General features: G+C 45.2%; 1 protein-coding gene across 8 annotated transcripts in view; it reads left to right on the top strand.

Annotated features, from left to right (window-relative positions):
• The window catches only part of DGKD (diacylglycerol kinase delta), a 206032-nt gene that overhangs the window by 154470 nt on the left and 38709 nt on the right, over window positions 1-12853 (top strand). For all 8 annotated transcript variants that reach the window (XR_003858538.1, XR_003858537.1, XM_029615077.1 and 5 more), the window contains 4 exons: window positions 3965-4119; window positions 6582-6693; window positions 8141-8233; window positions 8599-8718. Coding sequence is in view for 6 of the 8 variants with exons in the window: in XM_029615077.1 (XP_029470937.1) it covers window positions 3965-4119; window positions 6582-6693; window positions 8141-8233; window positions 8599-8718 (480 nt within the window). In the remaining 2 variants the exon portion in view is untranslated. The remainder of the gene's footprint in view (window positions 1-3964; window positions 4120-6581; window positions 6694-8140; window positions 8234-8598; window positions 8719-12853) is intronic.

Raw genomic sequence — 12853 nt, 5'->3', positions numbered from 1 at the left:
GAGAGGATGCAAATTATGTGAATTGGACCCATCTTGGGGTCAAATAGCACTTCATGAAGTACTGCTGATGGAGTTCTCATCACTCTTAATGGCCGGAGCAATTGAGCCTTTCCCATGAAAGCAAAAAGGCTGGGGATTCTATTCTAAGTACTTCCTGATTCCAAAGAAATCAGGGGGACTCCATCCTATCCTAGACCTAAGGGCCTTGAATAAGTTTATCAAAAATGAAACATTCAAGGTGGTTTCCTTAGGCATCTTGATCCATTTTCTGCAAAAAGGGGACTGGCAATGTTCTCTTGATCTCAAGGACACCTATATTCACATCAAGATATTCCCCCATCATGGGAAATATCTCAGATTTTTAGTCAGAAACTGGTACTTTCAGTATCACATTCTGCCGTTTGGGCTGGCGTTCGCCCTACATGTATTCACAAAATGCCTGGCCATGATGGCAGTGTACCTTCACAAGCTGGGGATGCACTTATTTCCCTATCTGATTAAGAGCACATCTTGGGCAGGAGCCAAGAAGTCCATGCACCTGACTCATCCGGGTTTTGGAGTTACTGGAGTTTGTCATAAACTACCCTAAGTCTCATCTCTGCCCATCACCTCTATTGGAGTTTGAATTCTGTAAGACATGATTCAGACAAGAACCTACCTCTCGCAGCAATGGGCGATTGCCCTGATGGCCATAATGGAAAAGGTCCAAAAGAGCAGACATCGGCTTTGCTCATATTGAGACTGTTTGGCTACATGACTGCCACACTGCATGTTACTCCCATGGCACATCTGTACATGACAAGAGCCCAATGAACTTTGAGGTTGCAGTGGCTTCAGGCTACTCTGGACCACCAGGACTGCATCCACATCACTGCGCCGCTATGGGACTCCCTGATGGTGGGACAATTCCAGTCTGGTTCGTGGAGTTTCTTTCCAAATTCCTCATATTGGATGCACCCAACCTGGGTTGGGGAGGTCAGATTGATGGGCTCTGCACCCAAGATTCTTGATCCACCCGGGAATGTCTTTATCGGATAAAGTTCTGGACTTTCAGAAATCAGTTATCCAACAATGTTGTCCTGGTCCAGATGGACAATCAATTAGCGATGTATTACATCAACAAGCAGATATTTGACCTGCAGACTGCAAACAGTGGAGCAGCCTCGACCTCTGACATGTTCAAAGGGCATTCTCAATCAAGCTCTGATTCTCATATATTGCAAGCTATTGGCCTGGAAGTTGAAAGATTGTTAATTCCACCTTTTTTTTTTATTACTGAAGTTAAAAGCTGCACTAATAAAGCTTATTGCTTTCTAATGTAAGGTAAAACATGTGGATCTCATGAAAGCATTAGTATAGACAATTTTAAAATTTTTGTCAAAGATTCTTTTGGTTCTGTATTTAAAGAGAGCCATATTCAAAGAGCCATTGAATAGGTAAGTGTATCTGGTTAAAGTTATAAGGATATTAATCAGGACTTATCCAGATGCATACTTCAGAATATATCCAGATAAAGTTATCCAGATAATTTATCCAGGTAACACTGTGACAGCCTTTCTCCCCAATCAAACTTGCCCGCATAACTTTAGCTGGACAGTGCCAGATAATGTTTTACCATTCTCCAGGAATGCCTCCAGTCTATGCCTCTCTTTTTTTTTTTTGCAGATAAATTTTGTGGGGTGTAACAGTTTAACTGGTCAAAATATATTTATTCAGTGGAGAGGTATCTATAATTTAAAACCCAAAGATTTGTCTTCCTATAGTTAGCCAGACAAATCTTTTGAACATGGACCTAAAATCACAGGTAACTTATGTAGCAGCTGCACGCTTAAGTTGTATCAGTTTTCAAAGCAGACTTGTGCACATAAGTTTGCTTTGACAGTTATCCAAAATAAGGAATATAAACTCACCCAAACAAGGTTACACCTGCTCTTTTTTGTTTATTAAATCAGAGTATAAATCCAAATTTCACCCCCAGCTCTGCTCCCAAAACACATCTTTTTCTGTGCACATAAAAGTATGCATGAAATTGAGTTTTGCATATACTTTTATGTGCACAAACCCTGGGCAATTCTATAGCAAGCCACCCACATGCATAAGACTCGTGTTTAATGAATTCAAATGGCTTTGAAATTTACCTCCAAAATGCATCTTGTAGCATTTTCAGCCACACAGGGAAATTTTGCAGGAAAAGTTAGCCACTTTATAATTAGATTTATCACTTGCAAGTTGTCATAGTAAATGAAGGCAGATAAAGAAAAATCTAACCTTGATAGGACTGCCTTTCATAATGACCTCTTATTTTCTCACTATGAAGATTGGATTTTTTGTTATTTGTTCAAACAAGTCAGTGAATTAAAGGCTTTTTTTTGTCTGAAATTCCTTTTCTTCTGTTATGTTTTGTTTTTTTCAGCATGATTTAGTGTTCTGTTCCTAAAGTGAATACTAATTTTTATAGACATCAAAAGGTTATTTTACCCACTCTGTCCTGACTCCAAACATCAGAAAGAAAAATGCATTCACTAGATCTGTTTCCCAAACCAGTTATAGAGACACCCTAAGCCAGTGGTCCCCAAACCTGTCCTGGAGGGCCACCAGCCAGTCGGGTTTTTGGGATATCCTCAATGAATATGCATGAGAGAAAATTTGTATGCACTGCCTCCATAACATGCAAATTTTCTCTCAATCATATTCATTGTGGATATCCCAAAAACCCGACTGGCTGGTGGCCCTCCAGGACAGGTTTGGGGACCACTGCCCTAAGCAGTACATATCCAGAGTTGCATACATTGGATCTCCAATATATGCAAATGTCATGCATGTTCATTATGGATAGCCTGAATCTGATCGGTTAGTTGTGCCTCCAAGATGGTGTTCAGAAACACTAATCTAGATGTTTGAAAAAAGATGCTTAAATTTTATTTGGATAAAGCAAAACATTTCCACTAGTATTGAACAATTGCTTATTTCATATTTGCCTATTAAGAAGGGATTATCAGCCTTAAATGTACCATTTCTAGATCCGAAAGAATACAATATTGTGCACAGAAAGATTACAGAGTTCGAATTGATTTGTGATCTTGTCACATGAATTTCGGTATATAAAATTGCTAAATAAATAAATAAGCGTGAATTCTGTTTATGCAGTTTCTATGTATGCCGGAAAAAGCATTTTCAGTAGAGCAGATCTATAAAGTAGTAGCATGGAATTCCCTGCATGTGTTCCTGAAGCTTTACAAAATAAACAAATGCTCCAGATGGGCAATTCAGGTTGTACTGTTCCCCACCCAGTAAGGGTACTGTTTTGGTATGATCCTGTGGTACAGACTAGGGGGCAAATGACACAGAAAGAGAATTTTGTCTTACCCTGTCAATTCTCAATCTGTATTTTTCTCTCAACTGTTTCTACCAACCCATCTGCTTAACTTATTGTGAGGTTTATACGGTATTTTCAGGATATTTGTAGGTAGGGTATTGTGTATTTTTTTAATATCTTTGGTATGCTATGGAAATGTCAGGTGCGTAGAGCAGAGTAGGTATTCGCATTTGGTAAATTCGGCTCAAAATATCACAAGATTTGGTGGTGGTCTTTCTGATGTTGAGTCTGCATCTCCAGAAGTATACTCTGTGGTCCAGAGTGATAGAGTCACTGATAGCAGATATGTAAATAAAAGCCAATCCTTTGTAACTGAATTATTCTCCCTGTCAGTGTTGTTGGGAGAACAAATAGGACAGAAATTGACAAGATAAGTCAACATCCCTATTGTACACATCTCACTAAAACAGGGTACTAAATGTTGTGTAACCTACAATAACTGTCCGCTGTATACATCTGGAAGAGCACGTCCCCTGGTACAATGTTTATCTCAGAGATTTTATTTATTTTTGGGTGGGACTTGTTCTGTATTGATCTTGGAGTCTTTGCACTGTAGATTCTTATTTATCGTTTTTTGGGGATTTCTAGGCATTTGAGAGCACCCTGAAGTCATGGGAGGACAAACAGAAATGCGAGCTCCCCCACCCCTCCCTGCCATCTTCCCTGCACCCTGAGATTGTGTCAGAAGGAGAATCCTCCCAGATCTACGAGTTTGGACAGGCTGCGGGTACTCTTATCCACAGGTACGGTGAGCTTTGCCCTGCTTCTCTTCCCATTCTCCTGCCTTCGGAGTATGAGGATTAGAAAACAGTGATATGTGTGCGCGTGTGTGTGTGTGTGTGTGTGTGTGTGTGTATGCGTGTGTGTGTGTGTGTGTGTGTATGTGAAGTTGGGGTGCTCGGAGCTGCGCTGTGAATATACACATAGATGAAGAAGATGAAATGCTATGGATGCCTAAAACCAAAAATAATCAGCCTCAGCTGAGCAGGCCACCATCAGCAGTGCTCATTAGAACAGATTTTCAGAAAACGTTAATGCGCTTTAAATATTGTAATGTTACCATGTATACTTTAATGCTCACTGTATAGTACTGTTCAGTAGTCAGAAAATGGAAGTCTATTCTGTGCAAGTTCTTCTGCAGGTGTGCAGGGCAGGGAAAGGTTGTCCGGAACTGAGTTAAACTAACATGTCCACACAAGGATATTGCTCAGCTGTTCTTTAAGTTATTAAAGTGATGTTCCATAGTGATGGCTTAATGTTTCTGGTTTCACAGGTTTATGGTGATGACTTGAGTTTTATTTTGTTTATTGGTGAATTATGTTAACTGTCTCATAGTGATTTTCAGCAGAATATCAATATATCTGGGATACAACTTCTATGTGGAGAGAGGCACCCATCAGATCTCGTTCGCCCTTTCTCTCTCTCGTAGAAGGGCTTACCAGCTAGGCCAGGCCAGGTTTCACTTTATTGCATGCATTGATTTGTAGTTCTGCTTTCTTTAAATGAAGTGGGTCTGCAGATCCAGACATGCAGTGGGTTAAAACTAGGGCTGGTAACCCTGCCTGCAGAGTCCTCACTCTTCTGATATCGCTGTCTGTGACTGAGGATCAGCTGCTCTTAGCTATCTATTTACCTTCCTATCTTCAGTGGAAAAATCCGTAGAAAACTTAAGCACTAAGGATATTTTTTCTACTTTTTCAATTTTGCTCTTTATTTCCTGTCTGTTTTTGTTTTATCTGTTTTTCCTTTAAGGCACATTTCACAGTAGCGAGATTGCCCATTGGGGAGGTTGCATCCGTCCTTTTGTCTGTCCGTCGTATGCATGTGTGTATGTGTGTGCACGTATGCAGTTGGCATGTCACACATCAGCAGAATTGGCACCAGAGTGCAGGCAACAGTGAGAGTCCATGCCATTGCTGCTACTGCTACTGGCTGCCGCTGGAAAGTGACGCTGCTTTCCCCTCTGTCTTCAAAGACTCGGAGGAGCAGGCTTCCCTTAACAACAGATTTGGGGATAGCCTGCACGGAGTGGCAGTTGTTACTTGCTGGGCAGATTAGATGGACCATTTGGCCTTTATCTGCCACCATTCACTGTGTTACTATGTAAATGCTGCTGATCCTTTGGCAATGGCAGCATTGGGGGTGAGAAGGGCAAACAGGTGAGTGAGATGAAACATGATTCTGTGCAAAATCTGTGGTATGCACTTTGAACTTGTTTTCTTTATTGTTACATATAGATTTTCTCTTCTCAGTTTGCTTCTCCTTGAGACCCACACTGAGACCCCTCATCCTTTCTTACCATGTTTCCATGCACCCTGTCCCCAGATCTTAAGCACTCCTGTCCCCTTCCCCTCTCTCCAAACACTATCCCCGCCTCTTCCTTCTGTATCCTCTCCTCCCTTCCAGCTTTTTCCACAGAGTGAAAGAGCAGAGCCCCGTCACGCACAGCTGCTATGACCCTCCCAAGCCCAGGCTTCACTGCCAGCAGCTGCCGCAATTTTTTCCAGTCCTGCCATAATTCTCTTTGGCCCGGGCCCAGCTGGCAGCAGCTGCCATGATGCTTTTCAACGTGGACTTGCCGCTGGCAGCTGCTGTGATTCTTTCCAGCCTGGGTCTGTCTCACACCTCTCCTATCAGGCGCCAGGTCCCAGTTCCCTGTACGTACCCGGATCAGACCAGACAGTGGATTGAGCCTCCTGTCCAGCAGAGGGAGACAGAGAAAAACTGAAAAGGTATCCTATGTCAGGACAGTACTCACCCTGCATCCCTTCAGTATTTCTCTGTCTCCCAGCAGAGGCAGGCAGTTGAACCTGCGGTTCCCTAGCTTTCTCTTTTTTCCACATTGTGGTGATTTCTTTCTTTCTCCTTCTGATTGTTTCCAGGATCAAGCAAGTATTGATTAATTTCTATATGTAAAAAAGAATTTGAAGGAAATCAAACTTCTTGTCTATGTGAGACACCTCTGTCTCACAGCGTTTACAATAGGTCCCAGTTAGGTGTCCAGGAGACTTGGCACCTGATATTTTTCCAGCTCTGAATATAATCTGTAGATCCATAGCTATGTCTGTTTGCAACACTGCACAGAGAGAAAGAGAACCATATACATATATATGTGTGTGTGTGTAGAGCTTGTAAATGCCTCACTTCTTCTTTCATCTCTGCCTGTGACTGACACACTCCCATTGATTCCTTCCATTGTCTCTAGTATTCGGGAAATAGCTCAGTCCCACCAAGATATGGAACAAGAACTTGCACATGCCGTCAATGCCAGTTCCAAATCCATGGACAAAGTGTATGCCAAGTCCAAAACCACAGAGGTATGTTTGATGGAAGATAAACAGAGGATAATATAATGCTTCTGTATCGAACCATGGTGGAGGTCTAGTGTCCCATCTTAGAAAAGATATAACGGGACTAGAAAAGATATAGGGAAGGGTGTCCAAAATGACAAAGGGGGATGGAATGCCTCCCTATGAGGAAAGGTTAAATAGGTTAGGGCTCTTTAGCCTGGAGAAGAGATGACTAAGTAGAAATATGATAGAGGTCTGTAAAATATTGACTGGGATGGAATGGTAAACAAGAAATAGTTTTTACCCTTTCAAATAGAAGTAATAGGAGGGCAGTGTTCCGCTACCGGACCTGAACAGGTGTGCCGTGGAAAATTCACCATTGCCTAATACTCAGATACAATACTCGCAGCAACAATTGAAACCAGCTGTGACTTGTAAAAACTCTTTCCTAAGTCCATGGATAATCATATATGCCTCTTCTTCCTTGTAACAGCATGAGCCCTGGAGTGTGGTAACTATAGGCACTATGCAGGGCACCACTTTGTGTAGCACACACATTGCACACAGCACCTTTCATCGTCCCAGTCTTCGAGTCTCTCTGGCCTCTGTCTCATCCCCAGGCTGGATGTGACTTCCTCTGAGTGTTAGGAGCAGCAGCAGTGAAGGCACTCTGGCAACTGCATGTGGCAGCCAAGGTGACTGAGCCAGCTGCTCGCCCCATACAGAGTTCTCCCTTCTCCTGCATTTGCATATCATGATGGTTCAAGTGTGTGTTCTCCCCTTCTCTCCCTTTGTTTTAACATTTGGAAGAGAGAGGCTTTCAGTGCTCTCCTATATCTTCTTTTGGCCACATGGGTCCTCTCCATGGATGCACTGCCTGCTCTGAGGAGGCGGGTGTGCCACACTACATTTCTGTTGGTTCAAGTGCACCTTGGGTATGAAAAAGTTGGGAAACACTGGTGCAGGGGACACTCCATGAAGTTAATAGGTAGCATATTGAAAGCAAATCAGAGAAAGTAGGTTTTCACTCCGCGCATAATTACACTGTGAAACTTGTTTCCAGAGGATGTGGTAAAAGCTGTTAGTGTAGCTGGGTTTAAAAGGAATTCAGAAATGTTTGTGCTAGAAAAGACAATAAATCATTATTCGCCATTTGGACTTGGAAAGGCACTGCTTATCCCTAGCTTTGAGCGAGAAGGATTAGATCTATTCTTTGGGATCCTTGTGACTTGGATACTTGTGACTTGGATAGCCATAGTTGAAGACAAGGATGCAAGGCTCGATGGACCTTTGGTCTGACCCAGTATGCCAGCACTGCCCTTGACATGTCTCTGCAACTCATATCTGTCTGAGCCTCCTTTCTCCGATTGGTCCTTATTTTCCTCTGCTAACATAACTTTTTCTCTGTTCTTTGTCTCTGGTTAGTTGTTTCCCAGCCCTGATGCGTGTCCCTACTGGTTCTTTGTCTTTACAGGGTCTAAACTGTAGCCTGGTTGCAGAAATGGTAAATAATGTCAAAGCTCTTCAGAATGAGACGGAGCTGCTTTTGACTGGGAAGATGGCACTGGTAAGAACAAAGGAAAAGAAACTATGGACTTCACCCTTACTGTTGGGCGTCTGACTATGAAATGATCTCGTTTAGAATGGAAGAAGTGTATCGGTAATCTGGCTTTAACTGGTAGACTGTGTCGTGGTCTAAGGCGCACCTATAGGAAGAAGAAACTTTTACAAACACCCATACACCAACTGGCAAAGATTGTGTGGAGTTTCTGGCTCTCTATTGTCTATTTTCACAAGTCATTTCTGACCCTAATCTTAGCTGCTTCCCGTCCGTATCCCAGATGGCTATCTGCCCTGTCTTCCCAACCCCTCGCCACCTCTATCCTTGACCACTGTGTTCCATTCCTACCTATTCTTCTGTCTCTCTTGTAGCAGCTGGATCCTCCACAGAAAGAGCAGCTTGTGGCCGCTCTTACCAACATGGATGTGGAACTGAGGAAACTGCCAGAGATTCCCTGGCTATGGCAACTGGTGGAGCCCTGTGATGAGGAGGTAACCGCCTGTCTGTGACACAGTCTGTCTTTCCTGTCCTGGAGCTGTGATGCTGTATCTCTTGTTTGTATTTATTTATTTATTTATTTATTTGTATTTTATAGATTTTTATATTCCGCTTTTCAGGCACTTCAAAGCGGATTGCATTCAGGTACTTGTAGATATTTCCCTATCCCCAGAGGGCTCATAATCTAAGTTTGTACCTGAGGCAATGGAGGGTGAAGTGGCTTGCCCAAGGTCACAAGGAGCGGCAGTGATATTTGAACCCTGGCTTCTTTGGTTTATAGCCTGCTGCTCTAACCACTAGACTGTTCCTCCACGTTTCGCTCCCCCTTTCCCATCTATGTTACTTTTTTTCTGTTGCCCCCTCTCCCCACACCTCCTGACCCCAGTCTGTGAATATGCTTGTTTGCTTTCCGCTTGCTTATAATGCCTTATTTGCCCCCACAGGCTGTGGTGCTGCTTCAGTCTTGTTGCCAACCATGCATCTCCAAGCTCTGCTCCCTGTTGAGGAGTAATTGGTTCTAGCTGACATACTAAAATGGTGTTCTGCATTTGCAGCATCCTTAGCCATTCCTACCCCACCACTGGTATTCTCCTCCCAGGTCTGACCATAGGACTTTCTGTCCACCTCTTGGTCTAGCCAGTTTACCACTATGCGTTTGTTGATACAGACTCAGATTTAGTTTCCCATATTATTGTTTTGTTAATTTAATCTTCAAGTATGAGTTCTAATTTTCTTTTGGCCTTTATTTAAAAAAGAAAGAAAAAAACCTGCCTGGATTTGCTGCACTTTTTAACTTTTGCCCCATTAAAAAAGCTTATCAGGTCAACTCATTTTCAATAGGATAGATACTAGGCTCATAGTTGAACTTTTTCCATACCCTCCCCCGCCATCCCTCCATCCTAAAAAGTGCTAAAAAGAAACATGAAACAACACTTGAGATAAAGAGCCTCATGTGACTCCAAAGCCTCGGGATGAGTATAAGCCAAGAAGAGAAATTAACTGCCCTGCAGCCCTCACAAACAGGGGTGTTCTTCAGCTCTTCGTCTGTGGAGGTGGGGGTTCCTGCATTGAGAGACAGCACGTTTCTCTGTGTCTCTGCCATGACACACCATGTATTCCCTCTACAGGGTCCCTGCTGTGACACATTGTGCTTTTCACCAAGGGAGGAAAGAGTTTTCTGTTATGGTGCTCTGTGTATTTCCTCTGCAAAGGTGTTCCCTGTACGTACCTGGATCAGTTCAGACTCCTAGGTTTATGCATCCCTGCCAGCAGATGGAGACAGAGAAAATTTAACTGACACTGCTTCATAATCCCTGGTGCCACCTGGGGTTCCTCAGTATTTCTCTGTCTCCCTCAGATGATGGCTGATGCATACACCTGCAGTTTCTGTCGTTTGCCCATTTTGCTTCTATTTTGTTAAGAGCCTTCCTCCCAGGGGTAGGGTTCACAGGGGGAACCCTACCCTGTTTGTTTGAGGTGGACGAGCTGGAGGTCGGTGACCTTTTTGTACACTAGCTCCAGAGTGATCATTGGGGTCTAAATCTGGTGGTCCAGATCCCTCCCTGGTGGCTTTTTGGCTCTGGTCAACTGCTTTTTGGGACTCTCTTTCTCTCCTTAATAGTTCAGACAGGGCTGAGCTGGACAGCTCCCCTCAGCCTTAGGAGAGGAGAGCACCTGTCTCTTTAGTAAAGTTTAAAAAAAAAGGGGGTGGAGGTCGTGTAGCACAGGAAGCAGCTGGAGCTCAGCGGTGAGTTCTCTGGGCTCTACCGGGCGGCCTTTTCTTTTTTGGGGGGTAACATTGTTGGGGCAGTCTTGGTGCTTGACGGGGGGGATTCCCGGTCCTGCCGTGTGGTCATGGTTCGGGGCCAGGCCTGCCGCACGTATGGCATGGTTTCCTCACGCTTAGGCTGTCTCTCTCTTTGCTCGGCGTGCATCTCAGGAAGTGAAGGGCCTTCTCAGCATCTCCCCGCGAAATGCTGGTGAATCGGTACTGTCTCTACCGCACATGATGCTCCTGCTGGGGAACAGCTTCTCTTGCGTCGGGCCCTTGGGCTCCAACAGCGCTGGAACGGTGGCCATCTTAGCTTCCCGGCAGTCCTACCCGCACAATTGGAGGGGATGGGGGATTCTCCCCCGAGGCTTTCCCCGGTTCACCCTGGCCATGTGGAGGGCCAGGGGAGCGCAGGTGAGGCTCTGCCTCTCGGTTTACCACAGTCGGGGAATAGCGGGGCTCTAGTGTCGGTTTCCCACGCCTTTTCTCCAGAGTTCATTTTACTACTTCAGCAGGAGGGTCTTGGGCACCAGCAGGTAGGGCTGCCCCCCCCCCCCCGCCCCCCTTCGTCCCCTGGTGCTCCAACTCCAATGGCTGGGCCTGCTCGATCCAGGAGACATTTATCTTCCGGGATACAGCATCTGTTGGTCCAACGCGGGCGGATTGCGATATGGATGACTCGGTAGGGTCCCCGGAGACCCCATGGATTCGGGGGTGGCTTTGTTGTGGACTCTGTCTCCTGATCCGGATGTGGGTGACCCGGGTTCAGGGGACGATGCGGACAATGTGCCGGTGTCCGAGGGGGATGATCCCAAGATTCTTCATTTGTTTCAGAAGAAAGAATTAGTTCCTCTGATTCCTCAGGACCTCAGTGAGCTAGGGCTAAAACTCCCTCAGATGGATTCGGTCCTGGATGGGATTTGAGGTCCCCATCTGTGTTCCCCTATCATAGGTCCGTACAGAGGATGGTAGATCAGGAGTGGAGTACTCCAGATGTTGGTCTGAGAGTGGGTCGAGCTATGTCGAAGCTTTATCCCTTGCCCGAGCAAACCTTGGAACTCCTTGCTATGCCGAAAGTGGAAGCGGCGGTGTAGGCAGTCACAAAAAAAGATGACTATTCCATGGCAGGGGCCGCAGCTTTAAAGGATGTTCAGGATCGCAAGCTGGAGGTCCATCTCAAGAGGATCTTTGAGGTATCCACTTTGAGTTTACAAGCAGCCATCTGTTCCAGTTTCATGCAACGGCATGCTTGCGTTGGGTGCAGCAGCTTCAGGACAATCAGGCTAAATCCAGTGTGAAGGGTAATTGCTCTGAACGCTTGGAAGCGTCAGTCGCATACATAGCAGATGCTTTGTATGACTTAGTGCGGACCTCTTCTCAGCTTTTGGCCTCTGCTGTGTTGGTCCGGAGGCTGTTGTGGTTGCGTCACTGGTCGGTGGATGTGTCGTCCAAATCCCAATTGGTTTCCCTGCCTTTCAAAGGATGTCTTTTGTTTGGCGAGGACCTGGAGCAATTGATAAAACAATTGGGTGACAATAAGGTCCACAAGTTGTCGAAGAATAGGCCTAAGTCCAATCAATCTTTTCCATCCCGTTCGAGTTTTCGGGAAGGTATAAGGCCTCGTCATAAGAGGGGTGCCCCAGCATCACGGAAACAGTTTGTGGGCCATGGTCAGTCCTGGGCACAGGCCTTTCGAGGTCGTAGGCCTTTCAGAGTGTCCACAGGAGGAGGAACTCCAGGGGCGAAATCCTCCCAATTAGGTGAGGCCATCCCACTCCATCATTCCTTTTTTAGGGGGCCATCTGGCCCGTTTCTATGAGGAATGGGTCAAGTAACACAGGATCAGTGGGTACTCACGGTCATAAGAGACAGTTATGTCTTAGACTTTGCACATCCCGTTCGCGACCTCCTTTTTAGTCTCCCCCTGTGGTTCGTTGGAAAAACATTGGGTGGTTTGGAAGACTTTAGACAGGTTGCAGTGTTTAGGGACTGTGGGGCTGGTTCCTCCGGAGGAACGGAAAAGGTTGGTATTCCATTTACTTTGTGGTTCCGAAGAAGGAGGGCACTTTTCGCCCCATTCTAGACTTAAAATGGGTAAATTGCAACGCTGAAGGTTCTGAGATTTCGCATGGAAACCTTCAGGTCGGTAATTGTGATGGTGCACAGTCGGAAGTTCCTAGCTTTGTGGATTTAACGGAGGCGTACCTTCACATTCCCATTCATCGGGATTGCCAGTATTTTCTGAGATTCATGGTGCTGGGTCAGCATTGCCAGTTACAGGCCCTTCCATTCAGGCTGGCCACAACACCACGGACCTTCACCAAGATCATGCTGGTAGTGGCGGCGGCCTTGCGATG

Source organism: Rhinatrema bivittatum, chromosome 9, assembly GCF_901001135.1.
Source record: "Rhinatrema bivittatum chromosome 9, aRhiBiv1.1, whole genome shotgun sequence".
NCBI lineage: Eukaryota > Metazoa > Chordata > Amphibia > Gymnophiona > Rhinatrematidae > Rhinatrema > Rhinatrema bivittatum.
The sequence above is the reverse complement of the archived record's forward strand: the minus strand, read 5'-3'. Positions and strand labels throughout refer to the sequence as shown.